The following is a 22,564-nucleotide window of genomic DNA, read 5'->3' on the forward strand; positions in this document are numbered from 1 at the left end:
TTTCGGGGGTGTGCACGCTGGGTATGTTCTTGTTTCCATAACCCACCGGACGCTGACATGGATTACAGGATCTTTAACGTGCGTATTTGATCGTCTGCATGCATTTACGCACGAAGGGGGTTCAGGCACTAGCAGGTCTGCACATATGTTGACCTGGGAGATCGTAAAAATCCCCACCCTTTACCCACCAGGCGCCGTCACCGTGATTCGAACCCGGGACCCTCAGATTGAAAGTCCAACGCTTTAACCACTCGGCTATTGCGCCCGTCACTGTCTCTGTCAAAAGTCTGGATCTTTTGTAACGCACACAAACCTTCGGCGGGATTACTGACAATCCGGACCTTTTGTGACAAATACAAAGACTATGCAGGAATACGCACTATGTTGCGGCCATGCACATGTCTTTTTTACCCACAAAATATGCCAAAGAATGTAAATTTCAATGCACAGCGTGTGTGGATGAAACCATTAAACACGCATGGCATACACACAGACACACGTACTCAGAGAAGCATAAACATGTGACCATGCATGAATACATATACTCTCTCTCTCTCTCTCTCTCTCTCTCTCTCTCTCTCTCTCTCTCTCTCTCAGACACACACACACACAAACACACTCACACATATGCAAACACACACACACACACACACACACACACACACACACACACACACACACACACACACCACACACCTGGTTAAAGTTGTCCAGAGCCTTATGAAGGTTGGCGAACATGCCAGTGGGGGGCTCGTTGGTAATCTTGATGGCCGACTCCAGGATGCCCTGAGGAATGATATGGGACTCAGGAGTTCCGGCAGGCTCCGCGCTGATGAACAGCCGGTAGTTCTCATGGCCTGCGCTTGAGTACTCTTCGATCTTCTTCTCCAACTTGGAAAGCCATTTGGACACCAAGTGAATGTTCTGCAACAAGCGAGACAACAGTGCTCAAAGGCGCGGTCTGTGTTCATTTTTGGAAATCTTCTTCTCCAGCCTTTTCACAGCCATTTGGACACCAAGCGAACATTCTGCAACCACATGTGAGACAGTTAAGAGGGTGCACTGTTTCCGAGTCAAGCTCTGCACACAACCACAAGTACCACACATGTGAGACAGTTTTAGAGTGTGTATTCTGTGCTCATTTGGGGTATCTTCTTCTCCAGTTATTTGGACACCGAGTAAAAGTTCTGCAATCTCATGCATGTACAGGTGAGACAGTTTAAAAGGCTGCGGTCTGTTCATTTTGGAGTTGCTTCTACTCAAGCTTCCACAACCATATGGAAACCTTATGAATGTTCTATACACAATCACAAATATGTCCATTTAACACAGTTTTAGAGGGTGTGGTCTTTGTTCGTTTGGGTTTTACTTGTGTTTTAATTTTTTTTTAAGTAGTTTACAACATTTTCAGGGGAACAAATCTGAAAAGGATGTGATTATAAGAAGGAACGAAATCAACAACAACAAAACACACATAGCTGATGTCCTATACCCCCCATGCCCCCCCCCCCTCACTTTTTCTTCTGTCTGTATCTTACAGCCCACCCCCACCCACACATAGACGCACGTCCACTCAACCCCCACCCCCCTCCCTCTGTTCCCATCCCCTCCCTACACACACACCCCTCACTCTCACTCCTCTCAGCCATTAGCCAAGCCGACCGACCTTATATACCAACCAGCCAACAACAACATCGTTCACATTCAATCTCTCTCTCTCTCTCCCTCTCACCTGCAGCACCACCCAGTGGCCTTCCTTGGCAGCCAGCTCCATGGCCTGCTCGGCCACGATCTCCTGGCCCTGGCCCAGGGAGATGTTGTGGAAGTTGCGGTTGTCCTCGGTGAAGCCCAGCTTCTTGCCCAGAGCCTCCACGTCCTTCAGGGGGTCCACGCCGGGCGACAGGATGAAGAACACTGGGGTGGCCGGGCCAGACTCCTCGTAGGACTTGGCGAACTCCATGGCGCGGCCCTCCGTGTACTTGGACCCCAGCTTCTCCTCCACGAAGGCACTGTGTGTATGTGTGTGGTGATGAGAATAATGATGATGATAGCAATGATGAAAATGATGATGATAATAATAATGATGATAATGATGATGATGACAATAATAATAAAAAGATGGAGAAGAATGATAATGATGATGAATGTGATTATGATGATGATAATGATGGTAAGAATAATAAAAATCATCATCATCATCATAACAGTAATGATGATGATGATATGAATGCAATCTTTTTTTGTATAGTGCACAATCTTACTTTATGTAACTCAATGCACTGTACAAACACCACTCACACATTTCATACACTAAAATCCACACATCATCAATACCCATGCTCACACAAACACAGCCTGTAACATACCTGTTAGCGAATGCTTGGCAAAATCAGTATATGTTTTGAGATTGATTTTGATACTGGAACTCAGGGATTGGTGCTTCACTCACAAATGTATTGTTGTTGTTTTTTATGCTGGAGAATGTATGGACATGTATCCATCTTTCAGATGAGAAACTTTGGGTGAAGCCAGGTGCTTTCACGTCAGTTTTCTATGCAGCCATTTGACTCTTGTGTACCGGGTGGAAAAAAGAATCAATCAGCGGTTTGTCAGTACGAAATAAACAACAATAAATGGCTACCGTACTGCTGTTTCAGTTTGTTAGCAATCACCTGTGCATATTTTTTCAACAAACAAATAAACAAACATTATCCAATATGATGCCCCTGCTCCCATTTGAAGGGTTGAAACAAAAGTGAGAAAGAGAGAGAGAGAATGAGAGAGAGAGGGGAGGGGGGCAGGGAGGGAGAGAGAGAGAGAGAGAGAGAGAGAGAGAATATGAATGTGAGAGAATGCGAAATGTTTTATTCAGTTTAGGCCAAGGCCCCTTACTGAAGGGAGCAATCATACAGCAATAACACAAGTGCCTCATATAATTGGAGGAAAAATAAGAAAAACGAAAACAAAACAAATGATAATGATTATAGATATTAGAAATAGAGACAGATACAGATACAGAGAGAGAGAGAGAGAGATGAAAAAATAAACATAAAAATAAAAAGCTTCTGCAGTAGCCCTGACCTGACGGCATAGGACATCCTGTCTGGGCGAAGCGCTCGCATCATGCACAGCTTCTGCAGGGAGTTCTTGTTCTTCCACTCCTGGGGGAACTTCTCTTTCTCGGGGCACTCGCTCTCCACAAACTTCTTCCAGCGTTTGGCGGAGCCCTCAATGTCACGGTCCAGGTTCCGGAACTCTTCCAGGTTGGAGAGGGCCTGGTGGTGGTGGAGAGACAGCAACGACCACCCTCAATGCACACCACACTCTGTTGTGTTGCGTTGCGTTGTGTTGTGTTGTGTTGTGTTGTGTTGTGTTGCCTTGCCTTGCCTTGCCTTGCCTTGCCTTGCCTTGCCCTGCCTTGCGCTGCGGTGCGTTGTGTTTTATTGTACAGTACGGTACAGTACGGCACGGTGCGGTACTAAACTTACTGATTTGTATTGTGTTGCGTTGCGTTGTGTTGCATTGTCTTGCGTTGCATGATGTTGCCGTACATTGTAGTGTAGTATAGTGTAGTGTAGTGTAAAGCTGTGGTGTGTTGTGTCACAATATTGTATTGTATTGTATTGCTTTGTACTGCTTTGTACAGCTTTGTACTGCTTTTTGTCACAGCACATGTCTCTGTGCTGCTTTCCCAAGGAGAGCGCATTGCCAGCCTTTTTCTTTTTTGTCTACAAATGCATTTGTTTCATAATCAAAGTGATTTTTTTTCTGCAGGACCTCAACTTATTGTCTCATCCAAATGCAAATCACAATGCAGACCCACCACGTAAGATCCAGTGGAGGGGATAAAAATCCTGGTCTGTATGTATGGGACTGAAACCCATGCACGCTAGCTTCGTAGTTAGACATATAACACTTGGCCACTGCTCCATTATATGACAAATGATTATTTATTCATAACAATTCAAAACAATTGAGTTGTATTAGAAATTAAACAGAAAGGAAGAGAAGTACTGTATATCTCTTTTTTTCTTATTTATCTATATCTGATGGCTGCATCATCCATGAATTAAGTTTCATTTATCTGAGGGGGTTCTCTATATGTATAACCACTTCAATTTTCATCCATACTTCGGCAGCAAATTACTCCTATTTTGGGGAATACATTATTACGTTATGACTCTTCGTGTTGTTGTTTGTTTGTTTTTTTGTTGTTGTTGTTGTTGTTTTGTACAACAAAACATACGGATGCTCACCTTGATACCACCCCAAGAGTTGTTGTTCATGAAGTCCACAGGAGACGTCACATTGGGGGTGGCAGGGAAGCGAAGAAGGAAGTCCAGTTCCACCGGGTTGATTTCATTGTTCATGGTCAAGATCTGCATTGACCGATATGGGTCAGGTCGGTTACATGCGGATGGTTTTCCCAGAGTTTAAAGTGAATGGACTGACAGCAAAAACAAAACAAAAAAAAAAAAACCGACAATGTGTAGAGTACTGTTTTGGCGCGAACAACGAAAGTCTGTTCTGTAAACTAGCAGAGCTGGACACAAGATTTATAAATGATCATACCACACAAGCTGCAAGACACACACACACACACACACACACAGAGAGCGCTATTATGCAATATTGTACCTGTATTTTTCCATATGAGGCGCTTTGAGCCATATTAGTACTGTATATATGATTATCATTATTGTATTGTATTGTACTGTATTGTATTACATCTTGTCATGACAGATTTCGCTGTCAGAAATTCGGACTGTTCTTCCCAGGAAGTGCATTTGTTTTCCTATCAAAATGAACCTGAATACATAATTTTGCCAGGGACAACCCCTTTGTTGCTATGGATTCATTTACATGCACTAAGTGCATGCTATACACGGGACCAAGGCTTATCGTCTCACCTGAAAGACTAGTGTCCAGATCACCTCTCAAGGAGGGGTTAAGAGAATACTGGCGAGTGCTGGATCTGTACCCGTGCGCACATAATATTATTCTTTCGCTAACCGCGACGGACGCCTTACCACTAGGCCGTCACTTCGAATAACACCCTTCGTCAAAGACACCTGGGCACACAGTCATACCTGCAGCGTCATCTGTGTGATGAAGATGAGCTTGTCCTTCTCGAAGAGACCCCGGGTGGTGTAGGTGAAGACGGAGAAGGTGATGCAGTCGATGAGGTTTATCACACGCTGCTTCACCTCTTCTGCTGGATCCGCCCTGTCTATGGCCTTGTCAAACACCACGCTGAAGGCCTGCACATTGGCGCGCGCGCACACACACACACACACACACACACACACACACTCATTAACGTTCGACTAACATTTTTTTTTTTTTTAAACCCACCTGATTCCGTTCTTGATTCGGATTCTGCCCCCCCTCCCCTTTACCCCCATCCCAACTGAATGTGTCACCATCCATCCGTCCATCCATCCATCCGTCCATCCATCCATCCACAGCAACACATGCGTTGTTACGTCAGTACCTTGAGGGAGAACTGGTACATAGGGTTGATCTTGTGCAGGTCGTTCATGATGAAGTAGAGCAGCGAGGCCCGGGCGGCCGCCGGTCTGTAGCTCTCCCTGGCCAGGTTGATCTCCACCTCAGTGTTCTTGGCCTCCTTGGCCTTCACCTCGATCTCCGCGGCAGTCCTCTTGGTGGTCTCCAGGTTCTCCACCAGCTCGTAGTCGCCCAGGAAGTTGCCCTCGGCGGCGGAGAGGCGGGCCAGGAGGTTGTCCTCCAGCCCTTTCAGGGTGATCTTGAACTCGTTCTGCTGGCGGGTCAGGTCCGACTTGAGCTTCTCCAGATCAGGGCGCTCCTTCACCACCACGTCTCCCAGCAGCTGATCCTCCAGGCCGTCCCTGGAAGGGAGTTTCAGGTTAATTTTCAGTTTAAAGGAGGTGGGCAAACCATTTGGACCTATCCACATAAACTACGCGTAGCAGTTTCAGGATCAGTTTGAAGGGGGTGGTCAAAGAACGTGGACCTATCCATATAAGTCAAACCACAGGAGTTTCAGTTTCAGCTTAAAGGAGGTGTCAAAGCATGTGGATCTATCCACCACAGGAGTTTCAGTTTCAGTTTAAAGGTGTCAAAGCACGTGGCCATATCCACATAAGCTAAAACACATCTGATAACAAAAGGGCCGCTGTCTAACCAATGCATAAACCCAGTTTGCTGGTCAGGCCTTGGGGCCTTCACAGCCTATGCTAGGTTTCTATAGAACTTTTTTTTTAAACGAGAAGGAATGTGTACAAAACAGACAGACACAAAGGCAACCCAACAAAACACTAACAAAAGGAGCACCAGCAGTGCCCAGTGACTAATACTGGTGGTGACAATGGACCCTTGTAAAAAAAAAAAATATATATATATATATATATGTGTGTGTGTGTGTGTGTGTGTGTGTGTGTGTGTAAAATAAAAGTAAACAAGAGAGGCAAGACCTTCAAGACTCACTTGTGATACACTTTTAAAAAAATCCAAGCTTTTTATGTATTGAGTATAATTTCAAAATGTAATGTTTAAGATGAGAAAGATTTCTTTAAAGCAAATTAAGTCCCCTAGCATTAATTACAGAGTAATTCCCCTTTTTTACTCTCTGCACCAAAACGTTTGCAAAATAAATAAAACTTCCATGCTTACCAAAAGAAGTTCTTGTTTGAACAGAAAATGATAATAATGACTGCTCTTGTTGTTTGGTCAGAATATCAGATCAAAGTGCCAAGTTTAGAGAATACAAAAAATAAATATAACAGTAAATGCAGTTTGCATGTAATTAGGCTTCATTTTTTAATTTTTTTATGCCAATCCCAGAGGTGCAATATTGTTTTAAACAAGATGACTGGAAAGAACTGAATTTTTCCTATTTTTATGCCTAATTTGGTGTCAACTGACAAAGTATTTGCAGAGAAAATGTCAATGTTAAAGTTTACCACGGACACACACACACACACACACACACACACACACACACTTACACACACACACACACACACACACACACACACACACACACACACACACACACACAACCGAACACCGGGTTAAAACAGACTCACTTTGTTTACACAAGTGAGTCAAAAACGAAAAGAAATTAAAAAAAAAAAAAAAAGAAAAAGAAAAAGAAAACGAAATGAAAAAGACAAGACACCTGGTGACGGTGAAGTTGATGAGGGTGGTCTGGGCCTGCATCTCGGGCTGGTAGTGGGGGTTGGCCAGCTTGGTCTGCAGGATGAGGCGGAAGGAAGGGTTGTACTCCACCTCCTTGTCGCCCATCTTGATGGCCCTTCCTTTCTTGATGGTGTTGCGGCCCAGCAGCGGGTCCAGCACGGGGTCCATGCTCTCCGCCAGGTTCTCCAGGAGCACCACGTCCCCGTTGGACACGGCCCTCTCGATGGTCTCCATGTAGCCCTTCTGGCCCAGCCGCACCACCTGCGGGGACACGCGGCGGGGAGGGGGAGACGAAAGAAAGATTGGCGTTAAAAGGGTTGTAACAGGGAGGAGAAGAAAGAAAAGTTCGTGTTATTCACTCATACTACCCCCACAGCTACATGCCTGCTACAACTCCCCCCTGGACCAGCACTACATGACACCAATGCAGAAAAAAAAAAACAGGGTGGTTCACTAAAACCGTGAAAATCGATGGAGAATTGTTGATTTAATCAGGTCAAACAAAGCTTCGTTTTCATGCTTCCTGAATCTGTAAACGGATTAGTATAGAATGTCAACTGTACCAAGTAAGAATCAACGAAATTAGAATAGTGTGTTGGTACGAGAATACTCGTACCTGGTCCACAGAGGAAGTTAATCATGGTACAAGTTAGCTTGGACCTGTAGTAGAATGAGTTAAAAGGGTTGTAACAGGGAGAGAAGAAAGAAAGTTTGTTGTTAAAAGGGTTGTACCTAGCAAAATTCTAAAGAAAAATCCTCCTCTGTGATATATCAAAACAAATACACTTGAACACAGTGCAAGAAAACTGTTCTGACAGTGATACAGTACAAATAATAGCATATTCAAACTGTGGTAAGAATTTCTGAAAAAATGATACCCAAATACTGACCCTGACAATAAAAAAAGCAACAACTAGTTAAACCTTTACAGTAAATAATTGGAACTGATTGCAAACCTTTGAAAGAAAAACTATTCTTCTTTTTTTCTTTTCTTTTGTTTTGTTTGTTTTTTTGTTTCATGTTGGGTTTTTTTGGTTTTTTAAATGAAACAAAACACACATATATTCATATGGAAAAAAAGGGGGTTAAAGGAAAATATATTTGATGACATGCATGCACATATGCAAACTGGTTACACGTAAAGAAGGGAAAGGAGAATACATTTAACTGTGTAGGCATTAACCAACGTTTGACACGATATGACATGCGTGCATGTCAGTATGAGACAGCAAACTCGATATGCAAAATCACAATCCAGCAAGGAATCGGCATAACTGCTAGGACCCCTCTCCAGCCCCACTTTCAACCAGTTGCATGCATAATCATGATCCCACAAATAAGGTTCAACACAAAAGGAAACTGCCGGAAACACCCCAATACCTTCAGATCAGCACCACAGCGGCAAATATTAAGGAAAAGGCGTAACTGCCAGGACTCCTGCGCCCCCCCCCCCACCCCACCACCTCCCCCACCCCCCCAAACCAGTTATATAAGTATAATCTTGATCCAACAACTAAGGTCCAACACAGAGTAAACTGCCAGAAACACCCCGAAACCCTCCCACCTTCAGATCAGCACCATAGCGGTTCTTGATCCACTTGATGCCCTGCAGCTGCGGGTCGATCATCAGCGGCCAGCGCTCACAGCTGGTCAGGATGGTGGCGTTCTCCGTGGACATGCGGTCGCTGGGCAGTCCCTCGTTGTTCCATCCGGCGATGTCGGCATCATCCACCAGCATGGTGAGGGGGTCCAGGTCCTCTGACACGGGCACGGGGTACTTCAGGCCCTTGAGGAAGGGCATGAGGTGCGTCTCAAACAGGTCCACGCGGTAGCGCTTGGTGAAGGAGCCCACGTAGGACACGAAGGCAGTGATCATCAGCACATCACCTGCAAGCACAGGGCGGGGACAGAGAATGAGAGAGAGAATGAATGAATGAATGAATGATTTTTTTCTTTAATCAGGGAAGCGGAATAAGCAAGAACATGATTTTTTTCCACCCAGTCCTCACTTTAACATGTCTTCATAAAAATAAGTCAAAAGCGAACCAATAATCAATTTTGTAAACACCCAGCTGCCATCAAAATAAAGAATGGATTGTGAGGGGGTTTTATGTGATAAGTTTTATCAATTACTGCTTTACTTTTTTTTCTACCTCCATTATTCAATTACATGTTTTACTTTTGACAAACTGTTTAAGTTCACCTATGTAAACAAGCATTGTTACTCTCTTTGGCAATGAAGACTGCTGGACTTTATCAGAGATGAGTTTGCATTTGAAAAGCACTTAAGAGTTTGGTCTCTGAATGAAGACAGATGTCACTGGTATCACAAATGAAATAACACAATAAAATGAACCCCAAAGCAGTCCTGGAATGACCAGCGTACCTGGCAAAGTCTTCTCGTTGACCCGGAACTGGCTGATGGAATCGGCCCAGCGGACGTTCTCAGAGGCCAGGCCTCCCACCAGTCTGTTGGCCAGCTCGATGGTCTTGGCCGTCGTCTCTGCCTCCTGCTGGCACCGCAGTTTCTCATCTGTGGCCTGCTGAAACTCTGACTGGCACTTGGCCAGTGTGGCTTCCAGATCGGCAACCTGCACCACACAGCAGTATATGCTGATCTCATCTCTCTCTCTCTCTGTCTCTGTCTCTCTCTCTCTCTCTCTCTCTCTATATATATATATATATATATATATATATATATATATATATATATAATGTGTGTGTGTGTGTGTGTGTGTGTGTGTGTGTGTGTGTGTGTGAGTTAATGCATAATTCATGAAATCTGGGGAAAGTGGGAGGGTGATTAACGAAGGTGGTAGTGTTTCATTTTGCGAGCAACAAAAAACTAAATGATTTTTAATGTGGTTTCTTTGTTGGGTCTCCTTACAACAGCTTCACTGTACAGCAGCTGGCAATGACATTTTGACTCATCTCCACTCATCCAGATGAGTGACAGTAAACAGTGTGCAAAAGCGGTCATTTCTTCACAAGTCTTGCAAATGGTTCACAGCTCAATGGAACATGCCTGTGTTCTCTTTAACTTGCTAATGTTGATGTCATTACGCTTGAGTAAGATATATTTGTGGGGTGGTGCGGCGGGGGGGCGGGGGGGGGGGTGAGGCGGTTGTGCTCTTTCTTACCTTGGCCTTGATGACTCTGAGCTTTTCCTTAGCATTGCTGAGGTCAGTGTTCGCCTGGTTCAGGGCGATACGTTTGGGCTCAACATCACAGTACACTTCGTAGTAGGTCATGATGTTAATGACCCATGCACACAGACCGGACGCAGCGAAGGACTTGTTGCGGATAAACTCTGGGTTGAAGTCGGGGTCTTGCAAGTATGGCTGCACAGCTTTGCGGCAGTTTTCGTGGATGTTGTCTTTGTCATAGTTGATCAGGTTGTCCAAGAACTGGTCAACCTGTGTAAAGAGACCACAAGGAATATTGAAAAGCTTTTCCTAAGTAGCTAGTCATCTAAAGGCTTTTTTTTTTTTTTTTTTTTTTTTTCTGCCCTGTCATCTGCATCATTTCAGTGGCATTACTCCTACGCTCATTCCAAGTCTCCTATAGACAGCCGCACCTGTGTTTGTCTGTCGCTGTCCCAGCATCAGCAGTCTACAGGGAGCTATCAAGGCTAGATTGCCAGGAGGCCACACACCAGAGGAGACTCTGCACTGTTGCTGAGTCACTTCAGTGGAGCTCGGTAGTGCCTGTTCTGATTTAACATACTTAGGACACCACTTACTAAGCCCACTCATCGACAGATTTACTTTCAAAATATTAGCGTGCTGAGTGACAGAAGACGGCTGCCATCTCTCTCTCTCTCTCTCTCTCTCTCTCTCTCTCTCTCTCTGAGGGCTGGATGTAAAAAAGCATATGCATGCTTATTCCACTTCCCTCATTAAAAAGATTCGTTCGTTCGTTCGTTCGTTCTCTCTCTCTCTCTCTCTCTCTCTCTCTCTCTCTCTCTCTCTCTCTCTCTACCTATCAATTTTCTTGCAGTCTGTATCCTTCAAAGTGTTCGAGGTAAACAAAGTGTATGTGAATTAAAAACAACAAAATGAAGTTACCATTCTGTGAAATACCATTCTGTAAATGACAAGAACAGCATAAAATAAACACAAATATCCACATTCCATTAACACACCACCAAAGACTATCATTACATGCATAGGGACTATTTCTACAGGGCTTGCACACATCTGACCATGCTAAGTCACCCTGTTACAGTTGTACGATGCTGGCTTCTCTAATAATGTTGCCTTTCTTTAACATTCTCTTTCCCCCTATTCCAATCACACACACACACACACACACACACACACACACACACACACACACACATGCATATACATTCCTCAACATCCCTTCCCTCTTCACCTCTAGTTCCACTCCCTTCTCCCTCCCCTTCCCCACTCCCTCCCCTTTTGAAAAAAAATAACAATGTTTACCTGTCTAATATATAATATCAAAAAAAGTGAAAAGACATTAAACTGAAGAGACAACTACTACTTCTTCTTCTCCCTCAATTCTGGGTAGAGCCAATGGGACACTACACAGACGAACAAATTCCCCAAGGTCCCCAGGATTCCCCAAGTTAACCATAATTTTCTTTTATACATGTATACATTTACACCGTGTTCATGATTGCGAGGTTCCATATTAACTTGGCATTCTATTCCCTTTGTGTGTTCATACCGTGCATTGTTTGTGAAGCGTACACCACGCATGAATTTCTCTTCTTGAGATAATAAAATATTATGTATCTGTATCTGTATCTGAAAGTCTGGTTCTTTGCAAATGGTGTTCCCGTCCATTCTGCAATGTTGTCAGTCCATGGCTAATGGACTGGAAAAAACAACCACCACCACTACTCCTAATACAATCCCCCTAATACCTTGTTCATGACTGAGGCCTTGGCAGCCTTCCAGGAGCGGTCCTTGGGTACTTTGCCTCCTTGCGCCAGCAGCACCATCACAGCAGCAGTCACGTTGGTTACTGCAGGAGGGGGCGAGCCGAAACTCTTCAGCTCAGTCAGGTTGTTCTGCAAAAAATATGAAAGGCTGACCTGAGGCTTCTATATGTACCTACAATATAGACAGTACAGAAGGAGAACATAGTTTTTAGTTTTGAGGCTCCCCAGATGTACAGTCAAGACAAGACAAACATCTTTATTTCTGAGGATAATAATAATAATAATAATAAAGCTCTGATGCTTTTTTCATTCAGTCCCAGCCCTGAATAGGGTCTATACTGCACAACAGTAAACAGTAATAAAGGCATAGGCATGATGGATGTAAATATACAGCAAAAAGGAAACACACTAGAATATAAGAATACTATGGAAGGGTTGAGAAGGAACGAGAGAAGAGGAGGGGGAGAAAGCAGGCGTGTAGAAGGAAGGAAAAGAAAAGGAGATGGAGAGGCAAGAATAAATGAGCTATCATTATGGATACATATGTTGTATGAAATGGATGTACTGCATAGTAGACAATCTGCACATAGAGAAACCTGTCGTGACAAAGAGTAATCATGCAATGGATACAATACTCCAGTTGAATTCAATCATTGGTTCAAAAAAAAAAAATACGGCCAGGCATTTTCTTTGCTGTTTCACAGGGTGTGTGTGTGTGTGTGTGTGTGTGTGTGTGTGTGTGTGTGTGTGTGTGTGTGTGTGTGTGCGTGTGTGTGTGAGAAAGAGAGAGAGAGAGAGAGAGAGAGAGAGAGAGAGAGAGAGAGAGAGAGAGAGAGAGAGCACACGTGCTGCCGCATGGATGGTGTAAACCCGACAAGAAAACCCGATATGGAGAGGGATGGGTTCCACCAGATTTGACTTGCCCAAGACAAGTCGCATAAACGGATCATCTGTGCGGCATCCCAATGACCATGCAGAGTTAAGGGGGAAGAAGAAGAAGAAGAAGAAGTTTCAGTTTCAGTTTCAGTACTCAAGGAGGCGTCACTGCGTTCGGACAAATCCATATACGCTACACCACATCTGCCAAGCAGATGCCTGACCAGCAGCGTAACCCAACGCGCTTAGTCAGGCCTTGAGAAAAGTACGACCTTGATGGGACCAAGAAGAAGAAGAACAACAACAACAACAACAACAACAACAACAACAACAACAACAACAGCCCTCACCTTGTTGAGGGTGTTGAGGGCCTCCACGGCCGCCTTGAGGGCTGGCTCGGCCTTGGCCAGGTCCTTGGCACAGTCAGCGGCCTTGGCCTCCACCTCCACCGTGATCTTGGACACCTTGGCCTCCTCCTCATCGGCGATGGCTTTCTCCTTGCCCACCTTCTCCTGCTCCGCCCCCACCACCTGGATCAACTTGTTGGCGTCCTCATTCTTCTGGGCCAGCTCCACCTCCTGCGAGGCCAGCTTGGCTTTCAGGTCATCCACCTGTACAAGGCAGAGAGGAAGGTAAGCTGTAAACTTTCGGTTTCACTTTCACTTTCACGAAGGAGTCGTCACTGTGTTCAGACAAATGCATGTACGCGACGCATCTGCCAGGCAGATGCCTGACCAGCAGCGTAACCCAACGGGCTCAGTCAGGCACTGAGTGAATGCATATAATCATATTGTATTTCGCTGTATTGCATATGTGTTAAAATTATACTTAAATGAAATTGTATTTCGTATATATTAAACTGTATGACTCAGTCAGCACAGGATCTCGATCTTGTGCATGAACACATGGATGTGTTTCAGGCACTAGCAGATCGTATTGTATTGTATTGTGTTGTATTATAATGTATAACTCTTTTTCGTCACAACAGATTTCTCTGTGTGAAATTCGGGCTGCTCACCCAGGAAGAGTGTGTCGCTACACTGAGAGCACCACCCTTTTTTGTGTACGTATTTTAGTATTTTTTTCTGCCTACAATTCTGTTTGTTTTCCTATCAAAGTGGACTTTTCTACAGAATTTTGCCAGGGACAACCCTTTTGTTGCCATGGGTTCTTTAACGTGCACTAAGTGCATGCTGCACATGGGACCTCGGTTTATCGTCTCATCCCAATGACTAGCGTCCAGACCACCACTCAAAAGTCTAGTGGAGCGGGGGGGGGGGGGAGAATACTGGCCACTGTGTGATTCGAACCAGTGTGCTCAGATTCCATCGCTTCCTACGCGGACGTGCAACCTCCAGGCCGTCACTCCACATCTACATATATGGTGACCTCCACCCTTACTCCTCCAGTACAGTCAGATTCTACCCCAGACAGTTAGGACAGCAGTTGCCTTCCCTGCTGTTCTGATGGTAATAGTCAGACATGACTGACTGTCATACATAGATAGATAGATATACTTGCCTGTGAAGCTGTGCTCCGAAGTTTTTCCAGGCCGTTCTCCAGGCGAATGATCTTGGCCTGCAGCTCACTGTTCTTCTTCTTCAGCAAGTTCTGGTAGAGGGTGATCTGCTCCAGGAAGGACTTGGGCGTGGTGTAGTTGTAGCGCTTCTCGTTGGTCAAGAACTGGTGACTGACCTCATTCACCGACTTGTGCACGTGGGCCATGAATTTGGAGATGGAGTCTCGTATTTCAGGCTGCAAGTATAGAAACAGCCAGTGCCGGTATTGAACGATAGTGGGTGTGATGGTATGTGTGATGATGATGATCATATGTGTGTGTGTGTGTGTGTGTGTGTGTGTGTGTGTGTGTGTGTAATTTACGTTGTTTTTATTATCCCATTCTGTTATGAAAAAAAGAGTAAACTGTGATGACACAAAACACTTTGCACATTCTTACAAAATGCACAAAGACAGACAGACAGACAGACAGTCAGACAGATACACACACACGCACGCGCGCGCGCACACACACGCACGCACGCACGCACACACGCACACACACACATCTCTCTCTCTCTCTCTCTCTCTCTCTATATATATATATATATATATATATATGATTACACACGCGCGCGCGCGCGCACGCACGCACATACATACACATACATGCTGAGAAAAGAGGCCTTACATTGAGGAGTTCCACTTCCTCCAGGAAGCGGGCGCTGACAGAGATGAGGGCCTCTTCCGGCCACTCATGGAACCAGTCGATGGACGTGCAGTTGGTGATGGCTGGGAACTTGCGGCTACGCACACGCAGAGTGGAACCCACAGGGGAGAAACACAACACCACCTGGCGACAGAAAAGATACATCACGTTTTTTTCACCAAGCACAAAATCTGATGATGACAGTGGGCCTCGTAATCTTTTGGTTACATTATACCTCCCTTGATGGTATACAAAACTATGGATATACAATACTGTTGTTCCAAAAAAAAAAAGCTTGTATCCAACTTTCTGTGTCACAATTTACCCCCCACTGATGGCATTCAACAATTTGTGCATATAACATTGTTCTTCCAATTGCTTGTGTGCATGCCTGACAAATTTTGCAAATTTTCTCTGATTCATTTGTACTCAAAGAACCAGCATTCTTTTGTTTCGATTTTTTTTTTCACAAATTTCTCCATGATGCACAATTTGCAAAAATTTGTATTTTGTATTTGTATTTCTTTTTATCAAAACAGATTTATGTGTGTGAAATTCGGGCTGCTCTCCCCAGGGAGAGCGCGTCGCTATACTACAGCGCCACCCGTTTTTTTTTCCCCTGCATGCAGTTTTATTTGTTTCATCTGTTAGCTCATAATCTCGATGCATTTGGCAATTGCTGTTGTGAGCATAGTTCTGTAACTTTCACACTGAAAGTGTTATTTACCATTCATTTCTGTCCTTTCACAAGTCTGTAACATCTCCATTAGTGCTGCAGCCTCGGGGCTATTTGGCTTCTGTAGACCATCATATTACCAACTGTCTTAAGGCCCCCTTAGCTGAGAGATTGGGGATTTAACTTGAACAAGACGCCTATATAATCAAATTCCAGTCCAGATAGCCGGGACAGCAGTCGTCTCCGCTGCTGTTCTGATGGTAACAGTCAGACACAACTATCATACATAAATACAGCCTCACATACCTTGAGAAGCCGTCGCACTTTGTCGATGAAGAACTTCCAGCAGTTCTCCCTGGTGTCCTCCATGCCCAGTCCCTTGACCTCATTGCGGACCCCACCGATGATCTCCTCCACCTCGTCGTCAGGGAACAGGTCGGGGATCTCGCCAGAAGCCAGCAAGTCGTTGATGAGCACCAGGAACTGCTCGTTGGCCACCTGGGCATCCGTCATCAGGAAGACCATGCCCACGCTCTTCAAGCCTGCCTTACGGTACAGGGCAGCCAGATCTGCCTTCAGATCCGGAATGCCGTAGCCCTTCCGCAAAGTAATCTGTAACGGCAAGCAGGTGGAGGATTTTTTATTACACAATACTGAAGTCAGGCCCATCAAGTTTGGCGAACACAAGCATACGGGGATACTTCTGCAGTCTGTGTGTACATGTGTTTGCGCACGTGTGTGTATGTGTGTGTGTGTGTGTGTGTGTGTGTGTGTGTGTGTGTGTGTGTGTGTGTGTGTGTGTGTGTGTGTGTGTGTGTGTGTGTGTGTGTGTGTGTGTGAGGAACAGAAACTGGGGCCATAAAAGATGTGGAACAGTAACAAATGCCATGAAAGACTTGAAACAGACACAAAGGTCATGAAAGATTTGAAGCAAGCACAGTAACAACTTAAACTGATGCATGGAGGACTTTAGACAGCAACAAGGACAGTGGAACCTGATGAGGAGGACTTCTGACAGCAACAAGGACAGCGGTACCTGAGAAACAGGACTTAAGACAGCAACAAGGACAGCGGTACCTGATGAACAGGACGTCAGACAGCAACAAGGACAGCGGCACCTGATGAGCAGGACGTCAGACAGGAGCAAGGACAGTGGCACCTGATGAACAGGACTTCAGACAGCAACAAGGACAGTGGCACCTGATGAACAGGACTTCAGACAGGAGCAAGGACAGCGGTACCTGATGAACAGGACTTCAGACAGCAACAAGGACAGTGGCACCTGATGAACAGGACTTCAGACAGCAACAAGGACAGTGGTACCTGATGAGCAGGACTTCAGACAGCAACAAGAACAGTGGTACCTGATGAGCAGGACTTTAGACAGCAACAAGGACAGTGGTACCTGATGAGCAGGACTTCAGACAGCAACAAGAACAGTGGTACCTGATGAGCAGGACTTCAGACAGCAACAAGGACAGTGGTACCTGATGAACAGGACTTCAGACAGCAACAAGGACAGCGGTACTGATAGAATGGACTTCAGACAGCAACAAGTACCTGATGAACAGGATTTCAGACAGCAACAAGAACAGTGGTACCTGATGAACAGGACTTCAGACAGCAACAAGGACAGCGGTACTGATAGAATGGACTTCAGACAGCAACAAGTACCTGATGAACAGGATTTCAGACAGCAACAAGAACAGTGGTACCTGATGAACAGGACTTCAGACAGCAACAAGGACAGCGGTACTGATAGAATGGACTTCAGACAGCAACAAGTACCTGATGAACAGGATTTCAGACAGCAACAAGGACAGTGGTACCTGATGAACAGGACTTCAGACAGCAACAAGGACAGTGGTACCTGATGAACAGGACTTCAGACAGCAACAAGAACAGTGGTACCTGATGAGCAGGACTTCAGACAGCAACAAGGACAGTGGTACCTGATGAGCAGGACGTCAGACAGGAGCAAGGACAGTGGTACCTGATGAGCAGGACGTCAGACAGCAGCAAGGACAGCGGTACCTGATGAACAGGACTTAAGACAGCAACAAGGACAGTGAAACCTGACAAGAAGGACTTTCTGACAGCAAACAAAAACAGTGAAACCTGACGAGCAGACAAGACTTCAGACGTTGACAAGGACAGTGGAACCTGACCTGGAAGACCTCGAGGCTGCTGATGGAAGCGGCCAATCTGGACAGGGACTGCTTGCCGCTGCCTCCAACCCCGATCAGCAGGGCGTTGCCACGCGGCAGCTCCAGGATGCGGTTGATGCGACAGATGTGCATCATGGCGTCCTCGAACAGCACCAGGTTCATGGCAGCATTCAGCTCATTGTAGGTTTCCAGGGCCTCCACCAGGATCTTGTTGATCTCCGTCCAGCCTGAAAATAAACAAAACTCCCCCATTGAGTCATATACCATTTACACCTTGTCTGATGATACTGGATTTGGTCTCAGTCACCGACGGGCGCAATAGCCAAATGATTAAAGCGTTGGACTTTCAATCTGAGGGTCCCGGGTTCGAATCACGATGACGGCGCCTGGTAGGTAAAGGGTGGAGATTTTTACGATCTCCCAGGTCAATGTATGTGCAGACCTGCCAGTGCCTGAACCCCCTTCGTGTGTATACGCAAGCAGAAGATCAAATACGCACGTTAAAGATCCTGTAATCCATGTCAGCGTTCGGTGGGTTATGGAAACAAGAACGAACCCAGCATGCACACCCCCGAAAGCGGAGTATGGCTTCCTACATGGCGGGTTAAAAACGGTTATACACGTAAAAGCCCACTCGTGAACATACAAGTGAACGTGGAAGTTGCAGCCCACGAACGCAGAAGAAGAAGAAGATCTCAATCACCATGCCTGTCTGACGATGGTGGATATGATCTCAGACCAGCCTGAAATCAAACTCCCCAGTTAAGTCATATAAGTAGGATTTGAGCTCAGTCTGTGCCTGCCTGATAATACTGGATTGGATCTTTCACAAGAAACTTGCATTCATTCATTCATTCACACCGTTGTTGCTATAGATGTGTAATACGCTAAGCGTATGACAGGTGCTACATCCAACCGGTTAATAAAAAAAAGACTTCTTTTTTTTGTAAAGACTTTTTCAAGCTCAACTGCTCAACAGTTCGTTCCTTTTGAAGATTCTGATACTAAAGATTAATGTATAATGAGTAAGAGCAAGTGCCGTCTTTAACCACCTGTGAGCATTTATTTTATTTATTTATTAAGACTATCTTGCTATAGCGCATATTCTTGAAACTTTATGCGCTTTACAATAGCAGTAAAAACATTCACTCAAACATTCCCACACAAACATATGCATATCATTTGAAACATACGTAAGAGAAAACAATTCAAAGACGTCATGTCAGTTGATTAAATCAAGAAATGCAACAGGTATTAAAAAAAAAAGAAGATAAAAACGAAATAATGATAACAACAAAAAAAGCAGACAATTGAAACTGGAAGAAGAACATAAGCATGTATGCACATACATACATACATACATACATACGTACAAAACACACAACGCACACACACACACACACACACACACACACACACACACACACACACACACACACACACGCTCGTACGTACGCACGCACACATGCACCAACAAATGCACGCATACCCAGACACACTACTCACGCACTCACTCAATGACCCACACACGTACAGGCACCTACAGGCACACACACACACACACACACACACGAACGCAGATCAACAATCAAATAATGCAAACTAACTACGACATTACATGATAAAGCAGTTCCTGCTGAGCATTTCCCTGAAGAAACACCCCCCCATCACACATACAGATCGAAACCAGAAAGATGAAGCAAATGTTCACACACACACACACACACACACACACACACACACACACACACACACACACACACACACACACACGAATGACAAACATGTGCCCAAAGGATTGCCACGTTGCCATGGTATGGAGGTTTCCATGCCTCACGGACCATGGGAGCTATGCCGGTGGGAGCTCCTGCTCCTGCTAGGGCCATCCAAGCCAGACAGGTCGATGGGTAGACAAAGCACAATCCACTGGTCCTTCAGGCTGGGGGTTGAGCACAGTGCTCACAACCCAGCCCAGTTAAAAAAAAAAAAAAAAAAAAAAACCACTTTATTATGGCAACAGCAACAGAACCCGACACGATTGTGTGTTCTTTTTCGTTCCTGGCTTGCATATCACAAGGGCATAATAAGCACGCAAGTAAAGAGTAAGCGCTAGTTAGAAAAGTGAAAAAAATAGCAGCTCACCCTCAATGGGCAGGTACTTGTTGTCCCCGATGCCTTGGGCAAAGTGACAGTAAATCAGGGGGCGCTTGAACACCAGGTTCTCATCAGCGTCCTCAAAGCACTTCTTCACAATCTCTTTCTGCAGTTTGTCAAAGGCAGCCATGTCGCTTTCATCCACCAGCTTGTCACGGTACACACGCTCTGTCTCGTGCATCCACAGGCGGATCAAGTCCACTGGGGTCTTGGCGCACTCAGGAAGGGAGAACAGAATGCCCTGCACAGGAGAGAATCTGTGTGAAGATCACACACACACACACACACACACACACACACACACACACACACACACACACACACACACACACAGACTACACATACATACTATACACAAACACCAATAAACACACACACACACACACACACACACACACACACACGAACACACAAACACACACACACACACACACACACTACACACACACAAACAAACACACTACACACACACACACAAACAAACACACACACACACACACACACACACACACACACACACACACACACGCACACAAACAAACACACTACACACACACACACACACACACACACACACACACACAAACACACTACACACACACACAAACAAACACACACACACACACACACCTGGAAGATGTTGGACAGGTCCCTGAGGTTAAAGACGTAGTGGAACTTGATGGCGGTGGGCAGGAAGGTGACAGCCACCTTGTTGTGAAGGGTCAGCGCCCCGGCTACAAGGTTGGTGGTGAACTTCTGCACGGGGCCTGTGAAGCCTGACATCGCCAGGTGCTGGCCCAAGATGTTGGTGTAGATAGTGGTCAGCGCGTCAGAGTTGGGGAAGCTGATGGCGAACACGCAGAAGTGGCGCTGCAAGCATGCAGGACAAAGAAAAAAGAGAAAAAAAAAGAAAATAGGCATGTTAATCATTGTGATATGCTTATTGCTTTTCAGTTACATGTTAAAGACACACACACACACACACACACACACATATGCATATACTCAAGAGAGAGAGAGAGAAAGAGAGAACATAAACATTGAAACCCATGTGTAACAATACTATCTCTCTCATCTCAAAGTGAAATTTTCAAATATCTTTTTGGATCACATATCAATTTCTACATTTTCTACGAAACAAATACAGCTATTCTGCGATGATAAACATGTGTGTTTCTAAAGGTCATCAATTCATTAACGTTTCCATAAAAAATACAGCTATTCCAGAATGGTAAGAGCGTATGCATCTATAGGTCATTAATTTTACATTTTTTCCACAACAAATATGGCCATTCCAGCACGGTATGCTTGTATGCTCCTAAAGGTCATCATTTTTTTTTTATCTGTAACAAATGCAGCTATTCTAGAATAATTGTAGGCAAATATGTTCCTAAACATCATGAATTTACTATTTCTTTTTCAGAACAAATACAGCTATTGAATGCACCCAAAAGTAACTGATATTTTACTCTTTTTTTTCCATAACAAGTATGACAATTTTGAAAAGGTATGCATGCATGCTCATGTAGGTCATCAATTTTACTCCTTTTTTTCTGTAACAAATTTATGGGCTATTGCACAGAATGCACAGAGTGGCAGGCTCCATCCAGACACAAACAAATTATGAGCTATTGCACAGAATGCACAGAATGGCAGGCTCCATCCAGACACAAACAAATTATGAGCTATTGCACAGAATGCTCAGAATGGCAGGCTCCATCCAGACACAAACAAATTATGAGCTATTGCATAGAATGCACAGAATGGCAGGCTCCATCCAGACACAAAAAAATTATGAGCTATTGCACAGAATGCACAGAATGGCAGGCTCCATCCAGACAAACAAATTATGAGCTATTGCACAGAATGGCAGGCTCCATCCAGACAAACAAATTATGAGCTATTGCACAGAAAGCACAGAATGGCAGGCTCCATCCAGACACAAACAAATTATGAGCTATTGCACAGAATGCACAGAATGGCAGGCTCCATCCAGACACAAACAAATTATGAGCTATTGCACAGAATGCACAGAATGGCAGGCTCCATCCAGGCACTACTGACCTGCAGACGGGAATCGATGGTGAAGGACCCGGCGGTGGGGTTCATGCAGGACACGTACTGGGTGTTGTGGATGTCCTTCAGGCTCAGCTTCTGCCGGTCGTACCAGTGGCCGTGGTCGATGTGCTGCCGGATCAGCGTGTGGGGCTGCACCGTGTAGTACTTGTCCACCTGCCCACCAGGTGTGCAGTAGTTGTTGAGAAAACAATGTTTAGAAAATGAAGTGTGTGTGTGTGTGTGTGGATGTTTGTTCTGTCTCTCTGTCTCTGTCTATTTGTTCTCTCTCTCTCTCTCTCTCTCTCTCTCTCCCTCTCTCTCGCGTCGCAGTC

The 22,564-nt window shown here is 45.0% G+C and overlaps 1 protein-coding gene across 1 annotated transcript in view; it reads right to left on the bottom strand.

The window, feature by feature from the left end:
* Positions 1-22,564, bottom strand: part of LOC143292914 (dynein beta chain, ciliary-like) — an 85,553-nt gene that overhangs the window by 12,270 nt on the left and 50,719 nt on the right. Inside the window, exons 38-56 of the mRNA XM_076603605.1 lie at positions 22,239-22,406; positions 20,805-21,044; positions 20,163-20,415; positions 18,021-18,247; positions 16,159-16,464; positions 15,159-15,320; positions 14,492-14,725; positions 13,321-13,581; positions 12,077-12,223; positions 10,323-10,598; positions 9,569-9,773; positions 8,747-9,069; positions 7,163-7,443; positions 5,495-5,870; positions 5,091-5,261; positions 4,257-4,379; positions 3,082-3,275; positions 1,733-2,009; positions 697-924 (exon numbers count right to left, since the gene is read on the bottom strand). Of these exons, the coding sequence (XP_076459720.1) occupies positions 697-924; positions 1,733-2,009; positions 3,082-3,275; positions 4,257-4,379; positions 5,091-5,261; positions 5,495-5,870; positions 7,163-7,443; positions 8,747-9,069; positions 9,569-9,773; positions 10,323-10,598; positions 12,077-12,223; positions 13,321-13,581; positions 14,492-14,725; positions 15,159-15,320; positions 16,159-16,464; positions 18,021-18,247; positions 20,163-20,415; positions 20,805-21,044; positions 22,239-22,406 (4,452 nt within the window). The remainder of the gene's footprint in view (positions 1-696; positions 925-1,732; positions 2,010-3,081; positions 3,276-4,256; positions 4,380-5,090; positions 5,262-5,494; positions 5,871-7,162; positions 7,444-8,746; positions 9,070-9,568; positions 9,774-10,322; positions 10,599-12,076; positions 12,224-13,320; positions 13,582-14,491; positions 14,726-15,158; positions 15,321-16,158; positions 16,465-18,020; positions 18,248-20,162; positions 20,416-20,804; positions 21,045-22,238; positions 22,407-22,564) is intronic.

The sequence above is a fragment of the Babylonia areolata genome, chromosome 18, assembly GCF_041734735.1.
Source record: "Babylonia areolata isolate BAREFJ2019XMU chromosome 18, ASM4173473v1, whole genome shotgun sequence".
NCBI lineage: Eukaryota > Metazoa > Mollusca > Gastropoda > Neogastropoda > Buccinidae > Babylonia > Babylonia areolata.